Consider the following 24,906-nt stretch of genomic DNA (forward strand, 5'->3'; position numbering starts at 1 on the left):
TCGGAGAACTTTGACTGACCCAAGGTCACCCAGCAGCTGTATGTGGAGGAGTGTTGTTAAGAGAATAACCACAAACTGGAAGGTTCAGAATTTACTTGAAGATTACAAAAATTATTTCAAAAGATACATCACCAATATATTTAATTATTAACATGTCCAAATCTGTGGCTACTTAAATCCAAGGACTGGAGCCATGAACAGACAAGACAGATATATCTACAAACCTGAAAAGGCTATTCTGGCCTTTGAGGGAGGACTCATCAGGGCTAGGCCTGCCAGCAACCACTGGGTGACTTGAAACCCTGTGAGCTGCATGATTCACCCACCTTTGATTGATTACTATTGTTGAAACAGCAGCCACATAAAAGCCACTGTGGTATAGTGGTTAGTTTCAGATTAGGGTCTGGGAGACCCATGTTCAAATCACTGCTCAACCAAGGAAGCTCAGTGGATGACGTTGGGCCAGTTACACATTCTCAGACTAACTTACTTGGGGTTGTTGTGAGGATAAAATGGAGAAGAGGAAAATGATGCAAGCTGCTTTGAGTCACCCTTGTGGAGAAAGGTGGGGTATAAGTGAAATAATAAATATAGCTGAAGATGGGGGGGGGGGATAAAAGGTTGGTGGACGGGAAGGAGAGAACCACACAGGGCCGTGCCTCAGTGGCAGAGCCTCTGGAAAGAAGAAAAATTGGGGAAGGGGATATATATATATATATATTTTTTTAACTTTCAACTTTATATCCCGCTCGAACCCCTTTTTTCCAGGGGTCTCTGAGCGGCTTACAGGGAGGTGCTAGTCACATTATTTTCCCTAACTAGGGCCACATTTTTCCGTGGGGGATGGGACTGCCTACCGGCACCCTGTGGTGGTTGGAGTTCTTTTTCTTGACTCGGCTCTTCAGGTCTTTTCTTTTTCCGGTAGTCTCCGGCGGATGTCCCTTCCGGTGCTCGGCGAATTGGCTTGGGGTGTGCAACTCACGTCCTGCTCTGGCCTCAGAAACGTCCTTTCCAGCTCCGCTGTGCCCGAGCTCGACGTCAGCGTGTGCCCTTTTGACGACAGTCACTTGCTGTTTCTCCCGCTGCCGGCCGCCAGGGATCGCTCCTTCCGGCCTGCTCGCCTGCTGTCGCCGCCGCCTCATCACGCCGCTTCCATTGCCGGTGCTCAACTGGAGCCGATGTCTTGCCGCCGCCGCCGCCATCGCCTCCACCACACCTAAGGAGGGTGCCCCCCACCCTACTAAGGGTAGGTACTCATTTATCTACTTGCTTTAGTTAGTTAGTTAGTTGCTTTCAAACCGCTGGGTGGGCGGGAGCTGGGACTAGGGTCGGGAGCTCACCCCGACCGCGGTGGTTCTAGCCATAGTGGCTGCTCGAGTGGTGTTATTTAAAGCAGGCGTTTTACTGCCTGCGCCACCGCTCCCATCTGGATATGGGGAAAATGAGGTGCCCCCCGTAAGTCATTGCAGATTCATAAAGGTTTCATCATGGTTCAGAAAAAACTGCACTTTGTTGTGACATTTGGATGCAATGATAAGCTGTGGCTTGGATCTGTGGTAAACCTCCATAGGCAAAAGGGATTTCCATCAATGGAACTGAATTTCTTCACCGCACCCATCCTGCTGCAATCCACAGTAATCATCAAAATACTGCTCCTGGGGACAGAGGATCCTCAGGAACACCATGAGGTGAGAGGCTGGTGAAAATCACTACCCCTTCATTTTTCTCCACATGACCAAGCTAGTGGTTTTATCTCTTGTTCATAAACCAGGATTCTAAATCATGTTGAAATGGAGATATACAATCCTGGGTTGTAGACAGAAAACAAACAAACCACAGTTCAGTTTGCTTCACCCAGTTTGGATGTCACAATATACTGCCATTTTTTTCAAACCAAGATATCTTCTATTATGTACTGAGATCGAGGCAGTGTTTTGAACAAGTGATTTCTTTATTAGCTCAGAATGCAGACACTGTCAGCAAGCTGCCAAGTATTTTTTTTGTTTCCCCTTTCATGCGCATTCCTTCCCCTGCGCTTAATTGCCGCTCTGCTGCAACGAGTATCTTTCAAGGCCACTGGAGGAGTCGCTGAGGTTATTGCTTTGGCTTTAGTCGGGATGAGTCGTGGGAAGCTCATACCTGTTTTGCTTTGGGTAGCATTTGGTTCTCAAGCCTCATGGCGCACGCGGGAACCATAGTAATTGGATGTTGTTGCTATGAATGTACTATAACCTTCCATGCGCATAGTTTACCTGTCATTCCTAACAGTGTTCCTGTCCGTGCATCTATAGCTTCAAATAAAGTAAAACCTTCCTGCAAGTGTGTACTTCATTGTAGCTGTGGGTCCTGACAGACAAACAACACACAGAACGACCCAACTATATACAGTTTGAACCAGGGAAACCACACCTCCTGGAACAATAACATCCAATCAAGGATAAGTGCTTGGGCCCAATGGGAATTGTTCCCGCCGAAAGTCAGAGTCATTCCGGACTGGTGTGTTTAGCAACAGTGACCAATCCAGTTGCTTAGTTTAGGATGCTGACAGTCTATGGATCTTCTGACCGAAGCTCACGCTTTACATAGCTACACAGATAACCCAATACATAACATCTTCATTCTCCATGCTGGACAAGAAAGAAGTGTGAAGGAGTATGTGAGCCCAACTTCCTGGCTGATATCCGCATATAGTCTTTACTTGCCTGTGACATAATTTGCAGTTTAAGCGACTTCTTGTGAGGAAGGAAAGCTGCCTCTAACCAGCTTGTCATGAACACTGGTCAAGAGCTGGTTCTTGTCACTCCACTGATTACTTGCACAGAGATAATGAGCTGTGATTCTGATACAATGTTAGTTGATTCATCATACTGATTTCTTGATTAAATCTTATGGGGAATCCAAATTATACCCTCTACTATAGTTTTAGATGGATATATGGATGATAGATGGATAGACAGACATCGATATCAATATGAATGTGTGTGTGTGCATATTTACAAATGTAAAATACATTAACTAAACAATTGGCTGCACTTTATTGGTGATGCAAAATTTGAGCTGGACTGCCTCACTTTGACTAATATTTTTTTTAAATTTTATTTACATGTGACTTCTATACCGCTCATGACCCCTACTGGGTCTCAGAGCGGTTTACAGGTGGCCTACATTTTTGTAGTCAGATCCTACCTAGGGCGACAATTGTGCAGGGAGGGGTTGCCTAACAGCACCCGGACGACAGGCTTCTCTCCGTTCTCGGTGGCTCCGGCGTAGTCTCGGCGTTCCGGTGAGCAGCGACCATCAGCGGGCTGCAGATGGACCCTCCGTTGATGCACACTGCTCCTGGACTGCGGCGTTCCCGGCTACTCATCCCTTCGGGCTCCAGCCGCGCCGCGTCGCTCCGCAGTTGCGTCATCCGGTTCAGCCTCGGTCCAACGTCGTCGTCGCTCCCACGGTCCGCCACGGTGGGGCCAGTTCTGGTGTCAGCACATCATCACAAATTTTTCCACAGTTCTGGTTCACCAAGCCATTGTATGTTCTTCCTTGCTAGCATAGGAGGAAATTTTACCAGGCAGTCATACAGTCCTGCAGCTGCTGGATGACCTTGGGCAAGCTATAGCTCTGTCAGAGCTGTCCTTGAAAGGGCAGTTCTCTCAGAGCTCTCTCAGCCCCACCTACCTCACAGGGTGTCTGTTGCGGGGAGGGGAAGGGAAAGGAGTTTGTAACCACTCTGAGACTCTGAGTGAAGGGCAGGGTATAAATCCAATCTCCTCCTCCTATATATTCATGGGAAAAGTAGCAACAGCAATTCAGTAGCAGAGTGACTAATACGTTTATAGTTGTGCAGAACACTTACTATTTGACCTACTGGCCCTTTTGGTCCTAGAATTCCAATTAAACCAAGTTCACCTTCAGGACCCTAAAAATAAATAAAGATCTTTTAGCTATCTATATAGACAGTAGGATTATTTTCATATTACATTTGTTTTATAATTTAAAAACATGTCCTCATTACATATGACTAGAATTCAAATGTTTTTAAAAGGCATAATCCAGGCAAAGTTTAAACACTTGCAAATCCCATTTATTTCAATGGGAGAGCTAAGCTCATGTTACTCTCTCCCATTTAAATTAATAAACCTTAAATATCCTTAATTCTTCCAAAGTGACCATACCTTAGGACCTGGGAATCCTTGAAATCCCATTAAACCTGGATCGCCAGGTTCTCCCTGTAATATTAGGAGACAGAAGGAATTACTGTTTGGATTCAATTTATTTCTATGCTTTTTTTTCTTGGCCGAAAGGGCTCAAAATGTAGTTAACAATGAAAACAACACATTTTTAATTAATACCATTAAAACAGAATCATGCAACAATTATATAAAATAGATCATGAAACCAACCCCAAAAGGAAGAAAATCAGAAGGCAAGGCCCTTAACAACTAAGCAACATCAATTAGAATTCAAAAATTAGTTTGTTTCAAACACAACTGAAAAAAGTGATCATAGCTGGAATACCTAAAGACTATGAGGAATGGGGTACTGTGAGCACCTCTGCAAAAAGAATACCACAGTACTGGTGCAGAAAGTCATATATTATGTAACCATTCACTGCACTTTTGATGGCAGAGAAACATGGAACAGTGCATTGCCTGGGGGCCTATGTGCACAGACAGATTCACATAGACAAAGGCAGTCCTTGAGATAATCTGGGCCTGTTTCAGAACAGAAGTTCTGTGATCATATTGACTCATCCCTGTCAATAACCGAATGTCTCCAAGGCATGTAGAACTTTGGGTAGGTCTTTCCTCTCCAGGAAATGACAGTATATAATCTGATAAAAGGCACTTCTGGACCTGGCTACTAAAGAGCAAGAACAGATCCAGGAGCACACATCTATATATATATATAAAAGAAAGTCCCCTCACTGTAAAATCAACACACAGGCCAAACCCCTGGACCTAAAAACACAAAATTTGGGGACAGCGCTCCTACCGTGACGTAGATGCTCACTAAGAAGGGATTTTTAGAAATTCAACCCCTAAGAGAGTCAAAAGGGGTAAAATATTCTCCCCCCATTGCTTCCTATGTGGCTGCCAGGCTGCTGCCTCCTTGCACCCCCCACTCTCTGACTGGTCAACTGCAGAGCTCAGTGTTCTGAGGTAAAAAAAAAAAGTTACAGGAGACTGCAGAAAGCTAATGACAGTTAATGAAATCAGGAATGGTCAACAACCACCTGTGAGGTGCAGTAATGCTGCTGGCCCAGCCTCTCTGATGGCTTTCAACACACTCCCCCCCACCTCCTACACCTAACAGGCGGTTGTCTGTCAGGTGCAGCAGTGGTTGCAGGATGCTCAAAGCCACAAGAGAGCCCCAGCAGTAACGCCTTAGTGATCCTGCCAGACCCGCCTCCACAGTGGCTTCTAATACTCCTCCCCCCTCCCCCTTCTACACTGGACAGGCAGCTGCCTGTCAGATGTAGGAGAGGAGGTGGGATGCTTACAGCCTCCAAGGAGGTTTGCTCAACAGGATTACCTTAGCCCTGCTGCTGGCCCAGCCTTCCCGATGCCTTTAAATAGAACCCCCCCCCCAACCCCAGACAGGCTGGTGTCTGTCAGGTGTAGGAGCAAGGCCAGGGTACTTTAATCTATCAGGGATGGCACCCCGCAGGATCACCTTAGCGATGCTGCTGGCCCAGCTTAGCCACACTCCTACCCACAATGGAAATATACCCCAAATTTGTAGAAAACTGCTTTCCTTTATTAGGTTATTTAACTTCTCACAATGTGGGTTCTAGAAAATTGGTTCATATGAACTTGCTTAATATCTGATTGCTTGGATGGTGTTTTGAATATGTAGTTATGTCCCAGTTCTAAAATGTAACATAAATGAGAAGCATTTTTGTAAAAAAAAAAAAAGAAGAAGAAGAAGAAAGGGGGGAGGGTAATGCCCTCCCCCCAAATTCAGTGCCCAGGCCAAAACCTTGCACCAAGTAACCCAAAATAAGGGAAAGCATTCCTACCGTGATGTCAAACCCCCCATGAAGAGATGTCTGAGAAACATGACCCCTAAGGGGGTAAAAAAGGGGCAAAATATGTTCCCCCAATTGTTTTCCATGTGCCTGGCAGGCTGCTGCCCCCCCCCCCATTGGTCAACTGTGTAGCTCAGAGTTCTGAGGTAAAACCTGCCTGCTTGCACCCACCTCCCTCTTTATAAGTCTTTTTTAATTTCTTTTTTAACTAACATACAATATTTCAAACAAAACACAGTAGGTCCAAATATAGCAACGTGATACAGAGTTTCATACAAGGTGCCCCTTACACCTGTGACCCAAATGCAGTTAATAATATCTTGTATTACGTGTGGCATGAGGGAATGGTACTGTTCTTCCTAGTTGGAAGAGAAATAGCCCTACAGAATTAGCCATTTAAGGTACAGAGGATTAGAGGGAAGAATGTCTAGAGACTGTAAATAGGAAACAACTGGGTACCAGGTTGACTCGAATTTGGAGAGGAGTGGCGCGGTTGTCTGTGATCTATTGAGGGAGTCAGAGATCTTAGCCATGACGAAGTGAGCTTGTCCTGCCAGGCCGTAATTGATTTTTCAAAAAAGCCAGCATGGCAATTGAGTTAATGAATGTTCATGGGGAGATAGTAAAGGACCTTTCTAGGAGCCATTTCAATGTGTGCCTCCCTCATGAACCTGAAGAAATGTCCACCACATCACCACTCCCTCACACCAACTCCCACTCACACCTCTCACCTCTTGCTACCCCCAAGAAAGCTCCTGGCAAGCGGTGAGCCAGATACACCAACGCTACAAGGAGGAGGCAACTTAGGAATGCGGCAAAGATATTTGCATATAGTACTCCTGCGGTGCACTGAGCTGTGCAGGCCAAGTACCAGCAAGATCACCCTGAGGTGATCAGAACAGCACAGTCTCCATATGAGCAAAACAATCCAGGAACGCAAGTAGAGAGGCCATCACTTTTGTGAAAGGTGGCAGGAGTTGACTTAACAGACGACTGCTTCTTAAATGGACAGTTCTATGTGGCCTGCTCCAGACTGAGCTCACCAAGCAGCCTGGTGATCCTAGCACCTAAGGGCAGAACCACCAGTGTGGTTTACAGAGAGGTCCTTCAGCAGAGAAAAAAACCCAGTACGTATGCCTCACTTCATTTTTTATACTACAATCTTCTCCATTGAAATTTCTACAACAAATGTTACATTTCAACTTCACATCATCAGTATTAAAACTGGATTCACAGAACTTAAATACTGTAGTGAAACACGGGTACCAGGCTAGTGCTCTATATGCCCAACAACACTATTAACTACTTTACATATGACAGAAGATACATACAGCATGCCCTTTCAGGCCGGGATCTCCTGATGCACCTTGATCACCTTGTGTCCCAGGAAGGCCTCGTTTACCTTGCTTTCCTGGATGACCTCGAAGTCCTTGTTCACCCTGCAAAACAGGGAAAAATGTGTACACATCGTTTAAATAGAGGAACAGCAGATGGCCTCTCTTGAAATTTCTATATGATGTGTTCATAGATATTTATTCTTTATGCAAAGTTCCTATTAGGTCTGAGGTTCAGAATTAGAGATACTTCAAAGCTGTATAGAAAAATAACTTCTAAAGTAGATGCATTTATCTTGAACCTTATTTCCGTTTGTACTAGTTTTTCTTTTCACAGCCATCAGCGAATCAGTAACTGAAAGACAGACATTTTTGCATTGTACTTTAATGGAAAAAATAATGCAATGTTTTTCAGAATCTCTTTCCAAACCTAGAGAAAGAGCATGGTCCAATGTCCAGGCTACCAGGATGGCATTTATCCTCCTGCAAGTAGATAAATAGGTACCACTTCGGTGAGAAGGTAACAGCGTTTCGTGCGCCTTGGTGTTTAGTCATGCTGGCCACATGACCACGGAAACGTCTTCGGACGGCGCTGGCTCTTCGGCTTTGAAACGGAGATGAGCACCGCAACCCTAGAGTCGGATTCGACTGGCTTTCAAGCAAGAGAACCTTTACCTTTACTTTTTACAGATGTAAGATTGTGTCCAGGGGTTGTTTCGTAGAAAAAGAGCTAGGGGGGCTCATTAGCATAACTCATTAGCATATGCCACACCCCTTGACATTACCAGAAGTGTGTCATAAGGCCACACCCCCTGACATCACCGGAAGTGTGTCATAAGGCCACACCCACCACTCAGTCTTAGTCTTAAAGGTTAGTCTTAAAGGTGCTATTTGAACTCTTGGACTATTTTGCAGCAACAGACTAACACAGCTAATTCCTCTGAATCTAAACCCACCACTCAGGCTCCACCCCCAAAATCTCCAAGGTATTGCCAACTCAGAGCTGGCGAGCCTATCTGATGGCACATGTGGGGGGAAACAAGCAAACCACCCATGTCAGGTAAAAAGGTTTGGTGATAGATGAAGTACAAAATATGTGGCTATTCACATTCCAGTTACCAGGAGTGTTCCCTCTAAGCTGAGTTAGTGTGAGCTAGCTCACAGCTTTTAAGCCTCTGGCTCACATATTTTTCTCTTCACTCAGGAAGGAAGGCTCCAGAGGAAAACTAACTGATGCAGTAGCCAAATCACTCGCTCACAGCTTTAATGCCAGTGGCTCACAAAGTAGAAATTTTGCTCACAAGACTCCACAGCTTAGAGGGAACATTGGTAGGCAATTCCAGGGAGAAAAAACAGCTATAAACCAAAACAGCTATAAACCAAGCATGGGGGCAGATGACCACATTGCTATGGAAAATACACAGAAAATCCAGGCATGTATACTTTGTTTTCACTCCCTCCCCCCAACAATTCTGGCGGCAGCCCTGGTTTCAGCTCTCACTGAGCCCCCGTCGAGCTCGGCGGTGGAGCTGCGAGGCCGCGCCGCCACTGGCCTTGCAGCTCCACTGCTGAGCCCCATCAGGGGCCCGGCGGTGGACCTGCAAGGCTGGCGGGAGTACGAGGAAGCCCCGCGAAGGCCCCCCGCCCCCCAACGGTCCCGGCTGCCGCTGCCGGACTTGTGGCTCCACTGCCGAGCCCCATCAGGGGCCCGGCGATGGACCTGCAAGGCCGGCGGGAATGCGAGGAAGCCCCGCGAAGGCCCCCCGCCCCCCAACGGTCCCGGCTGGAGCCTCATCAGGGGCCCGGCGGTGGACCTGCAAGGCCGGCGGGAGTGCGAGGAAGCCCCGCCAAGGCCCTCCCTGGCCCCAGGCAGGCAGAGGTGGAGAGAGGCAGGGAGGAAGCAACTTACCCTCCCTCTTCTCCTGCCTCCTCCTGGCTGTGCCCCGCCCCCCGCACCTCACCTGGGGGAACTGCGATCCCCGGCGATCCCCCCGAATCGACCTCTGATTGTGTCTACCTTTCTTTTTCCTGCCCTCTACAAATATGTGAAATATAAGGACCTATACAGGATTTCTTTTTAATTTCCACTTCAGGAGGGATGAGAGCTGAATTCACCAGAATTGTCTGGTCTTGTATTCGAAAGCAAATAAACTGAGATAGTTCGGCTTATACTAAGACTTGACATTTCCCTATAATTCCTGGTTAAATATAGTGTTTTCCAGTTCATGGATTGCATCTGTCTCCTTTGAAATGGCGATACAAGTTACAGAAAGTTTACCAAAGCCTAAAAGACTTTGAGTAAACATAAGGAAATTATAAATTAAAAAAACAAATTGTTTTCAAGTCAGCCTACATGCATGCGTTTTCACTTGCATTGTGCTTTCCAAAATATAAACGTACAAGCTTTATTTAAGCTGCAATTCTGCCTTTGTTATTATTTCTGAATTGATGCACCAAAGGAGTCCAAACACAATATAAACCAGCTTATAAGGATACCATTCAAAGTACCTTTAGTCCTGGTGGTCCGGCGTTTCCTGGCATACCCGGTAACCCCTTTGGTCCCTGAGTTCCAGGATATCCTGCCAGTCCAGCTATTCCTGGGCTTCCTCTGTTACCCTTGGATAAACAAACAGCAAGTAATTTGCAATCATATTAACCACTGACTACTTGTTTTGGTCACTAAAACAAATGTTTTTACTTCATGCAAACTAGCTTGTTTCACCAATATCTAAACACACATACAGACACATTTTTATACCACTTCAACGGAATAAATGGTTGGACAATATTATTTAAATTTAGTATAAGTTATCAACATAAAAATATTGCTTAGAAACTACCTCTGCTATTTCATAAAAGTTTACAAAGCCACTGGACCTGCAATATGTACAATGAAGGACCTCTGCTGACAACCAGCCAAAAAACATGGTCCCAGCTCAAAGCAAAATGGAGTTTCCTGGAACCAATTTTCTATTGCAAAAAAGCAGACAGATTTTGCTAGATGACTAAAGCCGGATTCTTGTATTTCCATTGTGGTGTGGTTGCTGCCATACACCACAATGTGGCAAGTCAGTTAACGGAAAACACATGAGAAATGCAGATGATGTGGCTATTTCTCACATTATGTCTTCAAGCCAGAGGGAGATGTGACACTGGCGTGAGAAGTAATCATGTCATCCTTTTGTCCCATTTGGCATTTGCTTAGAGATGATACTGATGCTAATTAAAAAATATTCTATGACTAAAGATGTTATATAAGTATTACTCACGGGAAAAGCCTCTCGCCCAGGTAACCCACGTTTCCCAGGACTCCCAGGAGTGCCCTCTGGTCCAGGATAGCCAGGTGGACCCTTTTGGCCTACAGAACCAGGCTTACCCTGAAATAAAATTGAAACCTATTATACTGCCAAAAGCATCATTATTTGGAGTGAGTAGTTTATTTTTAAAAAACTGTTTATCTCCTGTTTCCTAAAAAAGCTCAAGATAGCTAATAAAACATCAATATAAATATTTTTAAAAATATTCAAGAAGGCTTTTTACACAGGTAATAGGGCTGTACTATAACAACATGGTTCAGAAAGATGCTTGGGTAAAAGGTTAGGAACTATGGACCACACTAGTGTATATGGTTTGTATTGTGCTGTCTGTTGCTGTAAGTAGGATCCTATTATATAATTTTGGCATCACTTAACATGTCTTGTTAATACTTACGCTTTGTTTCAGCTTTGTCTCAGATTTCACTAATATTAATTCTATTATAGTGCTTATGGGATATCCCATCCTGTTATGTATTGACTTACACTATGTAATCTGCTTTGAGACTATAAATAAATGAATGAACTTATAGTAGACATTTCAGTGGCCTAACAAATGCACATCTAAAATAGCATAACAGAAAAGTACAAATAAATTCAGGTGGGGCAGCCGTGTTGGTCTGAAGCTACAGAACAAAATTTGAGTCCAGTGGCACCTTTAAGATCAACGTTTAATTCTGGATATAAGCTTTCATGTGCATGCACACAAAAGCTTACACCCAGAATTAAACTTTGTTGGTCTTAAAGGTGCCAGTGGACTCATCTCCTTGTTTCCCCACCCCAGGTTCAAGGCTGCAGCCCAGCTGCCCATCAGGCAGTGGGTTCTTAAAAGGCTAGTCCATAGCAGGCTTTGCCTTAAAGGCACCATATGTGTTGCTGCTTTGGCTCATGAATACTGAAGGCGGGTCCTTGGCTATCCTCAGAGTTGGAGAGCCTGGGGGTTGCTGGCTAATCAATACTTGTGGCTGGTTAACATGTGTTTGGGACAGATAGCTAAAGGATATTGAAGATGCAGCTGGTTTATTTCAGGAGTGAGCATTACATAGCTTTCAGAACTTTTAAGTGGTTTTCCAGTATTAGTCATACACACACACTGTGTATGGCTCATATTAATGCTATAAGAGCTGTAATCTTCTTTAAGATCTTTATTCTTTCTGTTTTTATGATCCACTGATGTCACACTACATAGCGAGGACACCAGTCAATACAAACTGGTGTTCTCAATATGTTTGTAAGACAAACATTTTATTAGTTGGTGCAACTTTCCAGCTACTCTTGAGGCTAGTGGAATAGGTGGGATGTAAATATTTTCAATAAATAAGTATAGATACATCATTGTAGTAACGTATCTCATGACTAGCTGTGAGGCTCAGTTTATTTATTTTTAACATGAAGGAATTGCTTTCTGACTCAGGCACTGAAAATGACTTACAAAGTAAATCCAGTCTGAAAAATCAACTGAAAACACTTGAAATATCAATTTCAGAAATATCAAACTATAACCCACACCCAGGCCCATAGCTACCATAGGGCATCTCGGGGCTAGGCCCCCTGACCTCCTCGGAAGGCCCCACAACTTCCCATCCAGTCCAGGGCCTCCAAGCAGCAGCAGAGGTGGGGAAGGAGTCAGGTAATCCTTTATTTTGATTGCCCAGTGTCCCCTAAGAAATGTACATGCCCCCTGACTAAAAAAATCCTGGCTATGGGCCTGCCAACACTACTAATTAAGTACGATCAGATGCCACTGAAACTCAGCTGGAATATAAAAAGCATCAGTCTGTTTTCTGGAGCAACCGTTCTTGCAAGGAACACTGCTTAGAGCTACAGCGTCAGAACAGAGAAAAGCTTGAAAAGAGTAGAAAACAGAATCTTTCTAAAGATCAGTAGCCAAAGCATGATAATCAAAATGAGAGCATCTGAAAGCAGACATTCCTAAATGTATATTGGACCCAAAACAGTCCAGCACAGTTATAAAGAGGTTGCCTGCCTCTGGATTAACTCAGTTCTAAAAATTCATTCCCTTTTCAGTAAAGTTATAGCAAATTATAACTGTCAGAGCAGGAAAATCCCTGAGGCTGCCATATATGGACTCAGGGAGGGGACAGTTCTGAAGAACAAACAGAATCAAAGCAGAAAAATCCATGAGTCAATAAAAGCAGACTGTTTTAAACTTCAGTTGGTCTCTATTTATTTTATAACAACTGCATATGCATTGCAGACCCTGCGAAGAGCACGGTTATAAGAGGCAAAAAAGGCTCTTGGTATAATTAAAAAAGAATGTGTATGTACCAAGTTGAATGAGCTAATTGAATTTCATTACTTTTTGTTTTTTATGAAGAGCATGCTGTTTCCTGCATTAAGCAATTTGGATCTGCCTTTGCACTACTTGATATCTGAAATGTAATAACATGATGAACAAAACAGTCTGTTTACTTACAGGCATTCCAGGTTTCCCAGCTTGACCACTCATTCCCTTTTTTCCAGTGGGACCCTGGAGATTCCAAAACATCTGTTAGCTGACAAAGCTGATGAAACTTAACAATAGGTCAGAAGCCTGCATTTCTCTGTCAGGGAGCTTAGGGGTGTTTGCATGATTTGTTGTTATATCAGTGTCAAAGAATGACAATCACTTCCATTAGGAGTAATCTATGATCACGAGTGGCTTGCAAAGTCATACTCTCTCTTCTAGCCTCTTGCGTTTAGCAAAACACTGGACTGCAATGCACGGATTCAAAAACCATATCACACATACAAATGCATCCACCCAGTCACAATATTGGGTGCTATTCTACTTGGGGACCAAGGATGACTGAATTGATTGTGTCATTTATCACAATATTGAGTTCAAAACCATAGGAGTAGTTTTAGCTTTTGCTAGTACAGGAAGATCACACCACAAGGAAGTCATGCTCATGAAACACAGTCTTCATGCAAAAATGATGGGTCACTGTCAGCTGGACTTTGGTCCCTTTGCTGCATACTGCAGTTTACCCTCTGCTCTTTGCACGTTACCTTCTATGCAAGTTTAATTCCTTATTTTAAAAATGTATCTTTTTACATGTCTGAAAACTACATAGCTGTTGAGCATTTTGAATTTAATATTATCTTAAATATTCCCACTAAGTCGTAAAAGATTTATATTCTCAGCTTTTCAAAAAGCATGTTGTTCCACTTAATCATTGCCAATTTCATCAGCATGTTCTTTTTCATACATGGAAACCCCAAAGTATAAATATCAATTTGATCATCATGCTTCATTGTCATTTGAATTAAAAGCCCCAACTGCTCAAATGACATTATATGTACAGAAAGATCACATTGGTTTGGTTCACACAGTTGACATGGGGCAGTACAGGCATACTTGTGCACAGATCCCAATTTCCTGTGGTATTTTCATGCCTTTTTGTGGTGGAATTCTCAAGAAAAATAGGCATGTATCCCTTTGCATCATCCATGAAGTATGTGGGATGGTACATGCAGGTGTACTGCCCCAGAGCATACACATGGAGATATACGTTTGACTTAGTGCAAGTAGATAATGTGGTCTTTTTCTTGTGTTTCCACTTGTGCCAGGAATGCAAGAAAATGGTAGCCACTGAAATTGTTAAAGATTTTCTGTTCCTTGGCTCAATCATCACCCAAAAGAAACACTGCAACCAAGAAATCAGAAGGAGATTGAGATTTGGAAGGGCAGCATTGAAGGGACTACAAAAGATCCTTAAGTGTAAGGAAATGCCAAGATCAATATAATTCATACTATGGTACTCCCCAGTACTGTGTATGGATATAACAGCGGGACAATGAAGAAAGCTGAAAGAAAGGAAATTGATTAATTTGAAATGTTGTGTTGGAAGAGAGTTTTATGGATACCACGGACCATCAAAAAGACAAATAAGTGGGTTCTAGATCAAATCAGATCTCTCCCTAGAAGCTAAAATTACTAAACTGAGGCTATCTTACTTGGATCACATAATTAGAAGATGACACTCACTGAAAAAGTCAGTAACACCAGGAAAAGTTGAAAGCAGTAGGAAAAGAGGGAGATCCAGCATGGGATGGATTCCTCAATAAAGCCACAGTTTTCAGTTTGCAAGACCTGAACAAGGCTGTTAATGATAGGATGCTAAGTAGGAAGTCACTAATTCAGAAGTGACTTGATGGCATGTAACATACATAATATATAAGGAGGAAAGTGCTAGGTTTGTGAAAGAGCATGCAGAAGCAGACCTAAGTCCATTCATGTTTCCACTTGTTCATCACTGGATCCAAGCCAGTGGGTTGTTTCCTATGACTTCATTTCAGTGATGGTGGAGCTTTCCTCCTGCAGAAGGAGTTAATTATACGAAGGGAAAACCCTATTGTCAGTGGAAGCAATTCACAGATTCCAAGCCTGTGCAAACTGTCAGTTTTGTATGAATCTATTTAAAATGAAAGCAAATAATTTATTATTTTGACTCCTTTTCTATGCAATCAATATAGTAGGAGCGGCTCAATATTTCTCATGTTACTAGTACAGCTTTAACTGCAGTTTTAAGACGTACATTTTCCATGAAGCCTCTGGCTGTTAAACTATTTTTAGGAATATGACTGGAATATTATATTTCAGCCTAGGGAGCATAATGGAAAATCTGAAAGGGGACAACACAAGTTAAAGGGTTTTCTTTTTTGGTTCTATATTATGTATGTGCTGCCAAATGTTAAACATCCTGCAATCACAGGGGAAGCTTCATATAGCTACTGAGATATGTAAGCTAACAGAATGTGGTTTTGCTTTCAGTCGCAGATTATCACATATCCATCACAAAATAATTTTACTGGAGCAGGACTAGGTTGAAAGTAGAAGTCTGAAGGTGAAACTGGTTTCTCTTCAGATCGCATAAATCTTAACTCTTTCACCTTTTATTAATTTCAAAGTGCAACATTTATACTTGGTCCTTTGGACTTGTCACGACTCAGGTGGGGTGTTACCTGACACTGCCACCACTCTAGATTTAGGTTCCCTTGAGAAGGCCCAGAGTACCCTCCCAAGAACTTCAGACCTCCCTTTTGGCCGAATAATAGGCGTGAGGACCAGGCAGAGTGAAACAAGAAAAAGGTTTATTTTATAGGAGGTCAAACAACAAAGTGCAGAATAATAACAGTAAGTGGGTGGGAAAAAAAAGAAATATGGCCCCGGTCACATGGGCAGGAAAATGCAGGGGGGAAGCGTGGCTGTTTGCCCCGGAGCAAAATAATGCGCGGTTGCGCGATCAGACGTCCCGTAGAGGTCCCGTCAAGGTCCCGTGGTTAGGGGGGAGGTGCCGATCACAGGACAATCCTGCGGCGTGGCAAAGAAGCGGCCTCTCTAGCAAAAGGCTCCACAGGTTTAACCCCTTCCAGGGCTGCAGAGGAATGCAAACTGTGTCCTCCGTCCGTTCCCCTCCAAGAGGAGCTTCAGCTGGGCTGTCCTCCCGCCACGCCCCCCTGAACCTCCCCCGCTGCTGCCTGGTGCAGAGAGTTCCTCTTGAGCAGGCCGAGCCAGGAGTGTGTGGGGGGTACGGAAAAGAGGAGGGGGCTGTGTTGTTTGTTTTTAAACGAAGTGTGCGCATGCGCCGTTGGGTGTTTGTGCGCATCCCGTGGAGACTTGAAAAAAAACGTTTTAGCGATGGGACATGGGCGGGCGCCGGATGCCACGACCTACCACCGGAAACGTGATCAGGCGCCTGCTCTTGCCCCGCGGTTTCCGGAAACGACTAGTTTTTTACCCCGCATCTTCGGCGGGAAGCCTCAGGTTCGCCACGAGAGCTCTACGCTTCCCAGATGTGGCACTGTGATCGCGCCCGGAAAATCCGCCTATCTTCCGTCTCTGTAGCGTGGCTAATGCTCCGTGTGACCGCAGCCTAAAACGCCCTAACGCGTCTAAATTTACTTTCCCTAGCTCACTATCTCAAGTGGCTTTACACTACTCACCCCTCCCTTAGGATGAGGGTTTTTCCCCTGCAGCAGCCTTTCTTCTGGCTCTGCCCTCTGGAAGAAAGAACAGCTTTTGCTGCTGCTCCAGAACTTTTATTCCCAGCCCTCCTCTTTTCCTATTGGTCCATTTTGGCTCCAAATCCTCCCAGGGGCTTCTGGGAGTTGTAGGCCCAGCCTCACCTACTGCTAGCCAGGCTCTCTGGGCCTAGTAGGCCTCTGGTAGCACAGCCCAGATTATGACAGGACTGAACCCCAAACTCATTGCTCCAAACACACAGGCATCGTGCCATAGCTGTGCTTTCTTTACAAAGGAGTTTAAATGAATGTGAACAGTGGTCACAGCCACAAGAACCTCTATAAGACTTGAGCATGCCAAGTACAATTTGAGATTTTTTTCTTCATATAACTTCCTCTCCAAATTGCTGCTTCTGAAATTCACACAAATGCCAAGAAGTAGCTTTCTCTTTGGTTGCTATTCAAAACAAATATAAACCAAAAGGTCTGAAGAGCATGCAGAGTAAGTTGTGAGGGTCTCTGTTTGGTGGTCTCTTATCATCTTGAATATTCTTTCTCAGCTATTTTCCTAAGCTGACTTCTTTTTAAGAATGCAACGTTATTTATTTATTTCCCCCAGAGAAAGAACACTTCAGACCACAAAAGAATTATTCAAAACTACAGACACGAAGCCAGAAAGGCAACTGCTCAAAGAACTTCAACAGCTGGTTTCTACTAGCCTTGCTCTATGAGTTATCAAACAAGTACCATGGCACAAAGGATCAGGTGCTAACTGCAGCTAGGGCCAAGGGCCCAACTGCTTGTCCCACCACACACAATCCATCAGCACTGCTGAGCCAAGGTTGCTCTTGGCATCCTAAGCAGGGGAATGACAGGACTTGCTTGTAGTACACTTTTATCCTGCCCTGCCTTCAAGAAGCTCAGGAGCAAAGTATGCAGGATAAGAAAAGGGCTACGGTGGCCCCTGCCACACGGGAGGGGGGGAAATACGGCCAAAGTGTGGCTTTTTAAAGCTGCACCAAAAGAAACATGCAGCGGCAGGTTCACATAGATCCCCTGAGCCACCGCGCAGTTCCTCCCTGGCACGATCAGATGCCGGGGGGGAAGCTACTGAAGGGAGAGCGAGGCTGCCGAACTGCGCATGTGTGCGCGTGCGCAGTTTGGCCGGGAGCCTGAATTGCTCCGGACGATGGGCGCAGCGGCGATCCCACGGCCACGCTTGCTGCGGTGCTTCAGGTAAATCCTCCTCTGTAGGAGGTTCTTTTTTGCAGGGGCTTTTTCGGGTTTAGGGACAGATCGGGGACGGGTGCATGCTGCTTCCCAGATGTTGCGGTGAGATCGTGCCCGTTTGCTGCGCCCCCGATCCGTCCCTCTCCCGGGCCAAAATCTTCCGTGTGACCGGGGCCTAACAGTATCAGAACTGCCACTACATCATCTAGTCCAGCATGTTGTTTCCAATGGAGGACAAAGGTACATGCAAGGTATAAAACAACACCTGCACCTTCTTTATTATACAAAATGTGACTTATGAGGACAAGAGTGAGGATTCTCCAGCAGCAGCAGCAGCAGTCTCATTACGGCCTTTACTCCCCAGAAAACTTGGCAGGCCTGCTCAGTTTTAATATTTAAAAAACTGTTGACAACTTTTTAATTATTATTTCAGAAGGCATTTGAGGGTTAAGACTTAATTTAATCTTGGATTGTTTTATTTGCTCATTTAGTACTTCTAAAGGCATTAGGAGTTTAACTGTTAATGCTGACAATGTATTTTATTATGTCATGAGTTACCTCAATGATTCTGCAAAACAATACCATACACTAACAATGCCATCAGTAAATGAAAGAGGTAGTCATTAAAACAGTTACACAACAGAGAAGGGGCTTAACCCTAGGTTTCTCAGATCCAAATCCAGCTTTCTATCCACAGGACTGCCCTGCATTCCGACAACCTGTTTATGGGACATCCTATGGACAGTCAGACTTAAATCAGAGGCTGGCATAGTATTATACTGGCTTCGGATTAAAGAAAGGGGCTGGTAGTAAAGTTTCCCTGGCAATGATATAGAACCATCTGGTTCTGCCTCCAGTGCCAAAGAAAGGATGCTGTGGTAACTCCAACAACATAAGCTACCCCTTGCCTTGTCAAATTCCAGAGATGGGAATGGGCTAACATGGCAACAAAGACATTTATGTCACAGTAAAATTCTTAATCTTTAAAGTACCAAGTATCTTTAAAAAATCAAAACAATATATTCTCTTGTTGTCTCTTTTGACTTACTCGGGATCCCCGCTCTCCTTTTGGTCCTGCTTCACCCTGTTCGCCTGGCTCACCCTTTGGGGAGGGAAAAATCCATTAAAAATGAACAAAAGTTATAGGTTGTCCCATAGTGAAATATACAGACATGCAATTGCATTATTTAAAAATTGAGAACAATGAAGAGAGCCCTCTTTACAGTACACTTACCGGTGGTCCTTGTTGTCCAACAGCACCTCTGTGTCCTGGAAGTCCTAGGTGACCCTAGAAATAGGAGTACAACATATTACTGGGCAGGCAAATGATAAGAGATTTCCAGTGAAAATTTGGGTGTCGAAGTGTGCTCCAACATGTTGATTTCATTGCAGCATAAGTTGGTAAGACACTTCACTCGTCTTTCAGCTATACCTTATTCAAAAGTCCCAAAACCTCCACTGCACTGTATTGTATTAAAAATACAATAATACACTGCACTGTATTGTATTAAAAATACAATAATATTCAACCCATGAACACATAAACCTTGCCCCTACTCTCGGTCTTCCTGTTCATCCATCCACATTTCATCAGCATAACACAACTAACTCTGCTTTATTTCTGACAGGTTCAGCCTGCAAAAGTACCATTTTCAGTACCCACAATCACTCATGGGTCAAACGTCAGATCTGTTTGCCATCCACAAATTGAACAGCTGTTGAACGACTTTGTTGCTACACAATAGCTGTGGTGGTTGAGGTTCAATGCCTGCCTTACAAGATGCATTTGCATATATGTAGCAGTTGAAATCAGTTCTTCCCTAGGGTCACAGATGGTCAGGGGACATTAGGATATGAAACAGGGGATACTATGGCTCCAGTAAGTCTGTTTGAAAATGTATATGTGTGAAATTACCTTGAAGATAATGTGGACTTAAATGAACCTGGCTAGAATTGTTTAAAAATATGTTTATTTATACTCACTGGCTGATTGATTTGCTCGCTTTATATTGTGTAGTGGGTTTGCCGCATGTACGAAAGACAAAGACTGGCATAGTGCATAGCACACTTTATTGGTACACAACAAGACAAGGGACTAACGGCCAGCTGGCCAACTATATACACCCCTGGGACACACCCCTGGGTCCCGTTGGTGGGTTTGAATCTCCCGCCCCGGTTCCCATTGGCCAGGACAAGAGTGGAGGGACTAGGAGCCTAGTCCCTATTGTTCTCCCAGAGTCAAGCTCTGGGGTAATCGCTGGCCCTAGTGCTGGTCAGCGGACACAACACTTTATTTATGCGATTGGCTACTGAGTGGGAAGCAGAGAAGGCTATCTGTGGATGAGCAGGAAAACTAGGAGTCTTATCAGGCTGTGTGGGAACATGCATGCATACAGTACTGTCAATGGCATTATATCATACTGGATGAATATGTGAAAAGTAGCTCAAAAGAGTCAAATTGTTTCTGATCACCAACTAGCTCAACTAATGTCATGCTCAGTGGTCACCAGCAGAAGCCAATAATTCAGTGAGCTGTGCAGGGCCATCTGGACATATTTGGATCCATCCAGTTTGCACAATTAAGCTGCTTTTTTTTGTACAAACAGGCTGCTTTTTTTTTTTTTTTGCAGCCACCATCCCCACACTCGGCTGCTGTCACTGCCTTCAGTTTTTAAAAAGCACATAAGAAAAAAAAGTCTGATTATTTTTTAATTGACACTTACTAATTAATTAATTGTCTCTGTGTGCCTTAAGTGTCAACTCATTATCTCAGCTCCATCTGCTATCAGTTCTTATGATCCCTCTTTAAACAGATGCGGCTGACTGGGTGGGTGAAAAAAGCAGGAAAAAAAGGAATGCCAGCCATTTCAAGGAAGCATCTGACAGCACAGGCACGAACAGGGGGCAAACTGCAAGCAACTCTGTGTTTTGCAATACAAATCAGACAACCTACTGATTCAATCATGATCCTGGAGATTACCACCTCTTCTCTGGTAAATGAGATTATTTAATTCTTGGGCTAGGCAGAAGTGGACACAAGCAACAATTGCAGCACCCAGTAGCATAAGTGGCTGCTGAACATGCACAAAGCTGCTTGGCATGGTATTATGCTTGAGGTAAACTTTCACCAGGAAACACTGGGGCAATCCAACAGATCACCTCACACATAATCAAGGGAGTCCAAACAGGTTAAGTTTGCCAAGTAACTGTATTTGTGGCTAAGTTCTCAGCTTGTCTAATATGAACATAGGGATAAGAGTCATACTAGTGGTCCTTGTAGCACAGAAAATGTTTCCCATGTGTTTAGCTGGAGGTACCAGGGACTGAATCGGAGTCTTTCTGCTGTACCACAGGCCTTTCTGCAGCTTTTCTTTCCCCTGAGAAGCTCCAGGTTAGGTTCTTATGTTCCATTTTAACCACAAAACAGCCTAGTGAGGTACACAATGATTTTACCACCAGGAGTGAACTTAGTGGCTCAGGAGAGATTTGAACTCAATTCTTTATGATTCAGGTCCTTCTGTTCTCTATGCCCCAAAGGCTTCTGAACATTGGTTCCAGGAAAAATGTGGAAATGGCATATGGGAGGGTTAATACTCTTGCCCAGCACTGCAACCCCAACTCGTTCTTTAGCCTTTAAAAAGTGGGAGTTCTTAATTATGGATCTCCCAGTTTGTATCTAGTTTTGTCTTGAGACTTTTAAAAAACTGCTCTTTCATCGAGCATTCCTTCAGTGATTTCTCCTTCCTGCCCTGTGCTTTAATTGCTGTTTTTATGTACACGTATTTTATTGTATATATATTGCCCTGACCTGAATAGTCTGATCTTGTCAGGTCTTGAGAGCTTAGCAGGACTCAGCCCTGGTTAGTACTTGGATGAGAACCCACCAAGGAAGTCTCAGGTTGTTATGTAGAAGCAGGCAATGGCAAACCACCTCTGAACATCTCTTGCTTTGAAAAACCTATGGGGTTGCCATAAGTTGGCTGTGACTTGATGGCAAACCCCCCCCCCCCCAAACAACTGTACTGCATGTGTGTTTACCTTGATTTTAAGTGTTTAAATAATGTGTTTCTGTTTGGTTTTAATGGCTTTTAAGATATGCTTTAATTATGTATGTTTTTAATCTGTTAGCTGTTAGGGATACATAGTTTGTAAATAAATAATAAAACAGACAGGTGCAGAACATAAATACCGAACCAAAAACCAAAGTATGTATTTACCTTGTAACCTACATCACCAGGTTCTCCTCTATCTCCACGTTCACCAATAGGACCCTTAAAAAAATAAAAAAGAGGCCTGATTTTTTTAAATTGTCATTTGAAATATAGATCAATTATGGAGAAAAATATAAATTCGAAAGAAATAACAGAAAAAGGGAAGGAAACAAGGGATGCTTCAAAATTCTATATGTGAACCATTTACAGAACTTCACTGATATGTAATTTTGTAATTAGCTCTATATTAGTAAATGATTAATTTGTTTATAGCCACAGTACATGAAGTACTGTCTAAAATTATTCATAATAACGACAATTTGAATTTTTAAATTTCACAGGTTTAAAAAAGCAATAGTTTGCTCCCACAGAACATGGTGGAAAAGTCAAAGACATTTAACAATCCTTAACATTTATGTAGTGTCTTAAGCAATGCTCCCTCTAAGCTGTGGCGTCTTGTGAGCAAAAATTCTACTTCGTGAGCTACTGGCATTAGAGCTGTGAGTGAGCAATTTGGCTACTGCATAAATTAGTTTGCTCTGGAGCCATCCTTCCTGAGCTAAGACAAAAATCTGTGAGCCGGAGGCTAAAAAACTGTGAGGTAGCCCACACTAACTCAGCTTAGAGGCAACACTGGGCTTAAGGAATTCACAGATATTATTTCACTGTTCCTGTCAAGAGGCTGTATTGTTGTTTCCATGTTGCAGTTGAAAAGTTAATTCTGAGGCGGGGTCAACGACACAACGATGGCGGACGCCTTTCCCAGCTTTCTGGGGAGGCGTACCACACAGCAGCGAGGGAGAGAGGCGCAGCTGGCTCTGCGCTTCCATGGGAGTTCAGGGAGAGCTTCCAAGCCATAGGGCTTTGAGGGTGAACCTCTTTTCCTGCTGACGGCAGGGAAATGGAGGCTCCCCTCCGCCCTGACAGACCCTCTTGCTGACTGTGTTCTCTTAGCGAGACCACAAGCTGTGTTGACCCGATCAAGCACAGGAGATTTAGCGGAAGAGCAATTAAGTGCGAGGTCAAGATAAGACCAACAATGAACTGTGAGTTAAAGAGCGAATTGTGAGTGAAATGAGCGATTTGTCTTCAGAAGATAAAATCCCCTCCCCCTCAAAGGAAAAACTTTCTGAGCGATAGCATGCTGAAGAGGGACGCTTCTCAATGCATTTGCATAAAAAAGGAGGGGGAAGGAGAGAGAAACGATTGTAAATGGATACATGTAGCGAAATCCCCCCCCAAAACCCCTTAAGCGGTTGGAGGGGGTGCCTCTTTGAAGCGTTTAAATAAACGGAAGAGGGGAGGTGGAGAAAGACAGTTGTAAGCGGATATTTCTGAAATACTTTATTTGCAAGCAAGTAAACCTGTTGTGGGAGATTTCCATGAGCTTTTAACAGCGTATACGATTTGCAGAGCCAGGAAGAAAGATACTTTATTGAAACTAAAACGTTGAAGCGACAAATATTTCTTTTTAAAAAGAAAATAAGATGGCGAAAACTCTGAGAAGAAGGGAAGCTGACATCACTGCACTAGTAGCAGAAGCCATCAAGCCGATCTTGGAGCAGCTTGTTGGTATTAACCAGCAACTGGCCAAGATAAATCAACAGTTTGTGTCTCGGCAATTCCAGGAGGCGAGTGCAGAAAAAATGGAATCGAGGACTCTCAAAGCGAATGAGATAGACACTAAACTAAGCAGCGATCTCAATGAGAAAAGAAGAAAAGAGAACAAGAGCACAAGAGAAACAGGAGAAATTTACAAGGAGTTAACTTCTTCTCTGCGTGTGTTCTTAGAAAGTGTCATCTTAAAGTCTGCTGAGAAAAAGGAGCTGGAGGTACCCTTCATAATCAAGAAACCTTTGAGAATCCACTGGACCCCGAGACCAGAGCGAAAGAGGCTTAAGACTAGCGGTTCTATTCCTTTGGATGGAAGACGATTGGGCGGCAGTGAACATCTAAGAAGATATCAAGAATTTAGAGAGTTTTAGTATAGATGTAAAGGTGGAAGGACTTTGCAAATTGCTTTTATGAAGCGAGCTGGAGGAGATGCTCGGGAAATCTTCTCATAACAAGTAACAATCTAACATATAAGCTTAGAAAGACAGGATCTCACAAAGTATATTGTTTATTAACAGCCTTTTCTTTTACTAACAGTATTTTAACAGGGAATGATCTCCTAACCTTGGTTTCTTAGCTTAGTGTGGGTTATCTTTTCTTTCCCCCTTAATTGTAGTCCCCCTATCCCCAACTTTTCTTGAGAGTTTATGTAGTATTATAAAAAAATAAAAATAAAAAATCCCCTCCGGGGGCTTTAAAAAAAAGAAGAAGAAAAAGAAAAGTTAATTCTGAGAATATTGCCTTATTCTAGGCCACCTAGCAGGGCAAGATGAAAGAGGTAAGATTTGAAACAGGGAAGTCCTTGGTTCATAACTCACACACTTTGTTGGTTTACTACTGTGTTAGTATTTTCATTTACTATTTTAATTCTGACCTCCAGGATCACCTAAAAATGCCACAGGGATCACTTGTCAATCAAAAGGGGAGCATCCATTGGTCTAGAATTATTTTTTGTCTGAAAATGCACACAGAATACACATACAGAACATACACAGTGAGAAAGAAAGTAGACCACAATAGGATAGAATGTTTATTGCGGTCAAAGACCATAATTCAGCTAATAGAGTTAATGTAACAGCTATAAAATAATATTTCTTGTGGCAGTGTATGTTATAAAACACTAAATTTGTGCAACTCCAGGCATAACTTTGTATTTTATAAAAGCTACACTGTGGAACTACACTGTGATGATAGTGTCCAGAGGCAAG

At 43.5% G+C, this 24,906-nt stretch overlaps 1 protein-coding gene across 1 annotated transcript in view; it reads right to left on the minus strand.

The window, feature by feature from the left end:
• The window catches only part of COL24A1 (collagen, type XXIV, alpha 1), a 346,183-nt gene that overhangs the window by 35,513 nt on the left and 285,764 nt on the right, over positions 1-24,906 (minus strand). The window contains exons 39-47 of the mRNA XM_015416682.1: positions 22,091-22,144; positions 19,108-19,161; positions 18,922-18,975; positions 13,114-13,167; positions 10,632-10,739; positions 9,871-9,978; positions 7,360-7,467; positions 4,173-4,226; positions 3,854-3,916 (exon numbers count right to left, since the gene is read on the minus strand). Of these exons, the coding sequence (XP_015272168.1) occupies positions 3,854-3,916; positions 4,173-4,226; positions 7,360-7,467; positions 9,871-9,978; positions 10,632-10,739; positions 13,114-13,167; positions 18,922-18,975; positions 19,108-19,161; positions 22,091-22,144 (657 nt within the window). The remainder of the gene's footprint in view (positions 1-3,853; positions 3,917-4,172; positions 4,227-7,359; positions 7,468-9,870; positions 9,979-10,631; positions 10,740-13,113; positions 13,168-18,921; positions 18,976-19,107; positions 19,162-22,090; positions 22,145-24,906) is intronic.

This window comes from Gekko japonicus, unplaced genomic scaffold (assembly GCF_001447785.1).
Source record: "Gekko japonicus isolate JY-2015 unplaced genomic scaffold, Gekko_japonicus_V1.1 scaffold16, whole genome shotgun sequence".
NCBI classification, from domain to species: domain Eukaryota; kingdom Metazoa; phylum Chordata; class Lepidosauria; order Squamata; family Gekkonidae; genus Gekko; species Gekko japonicus.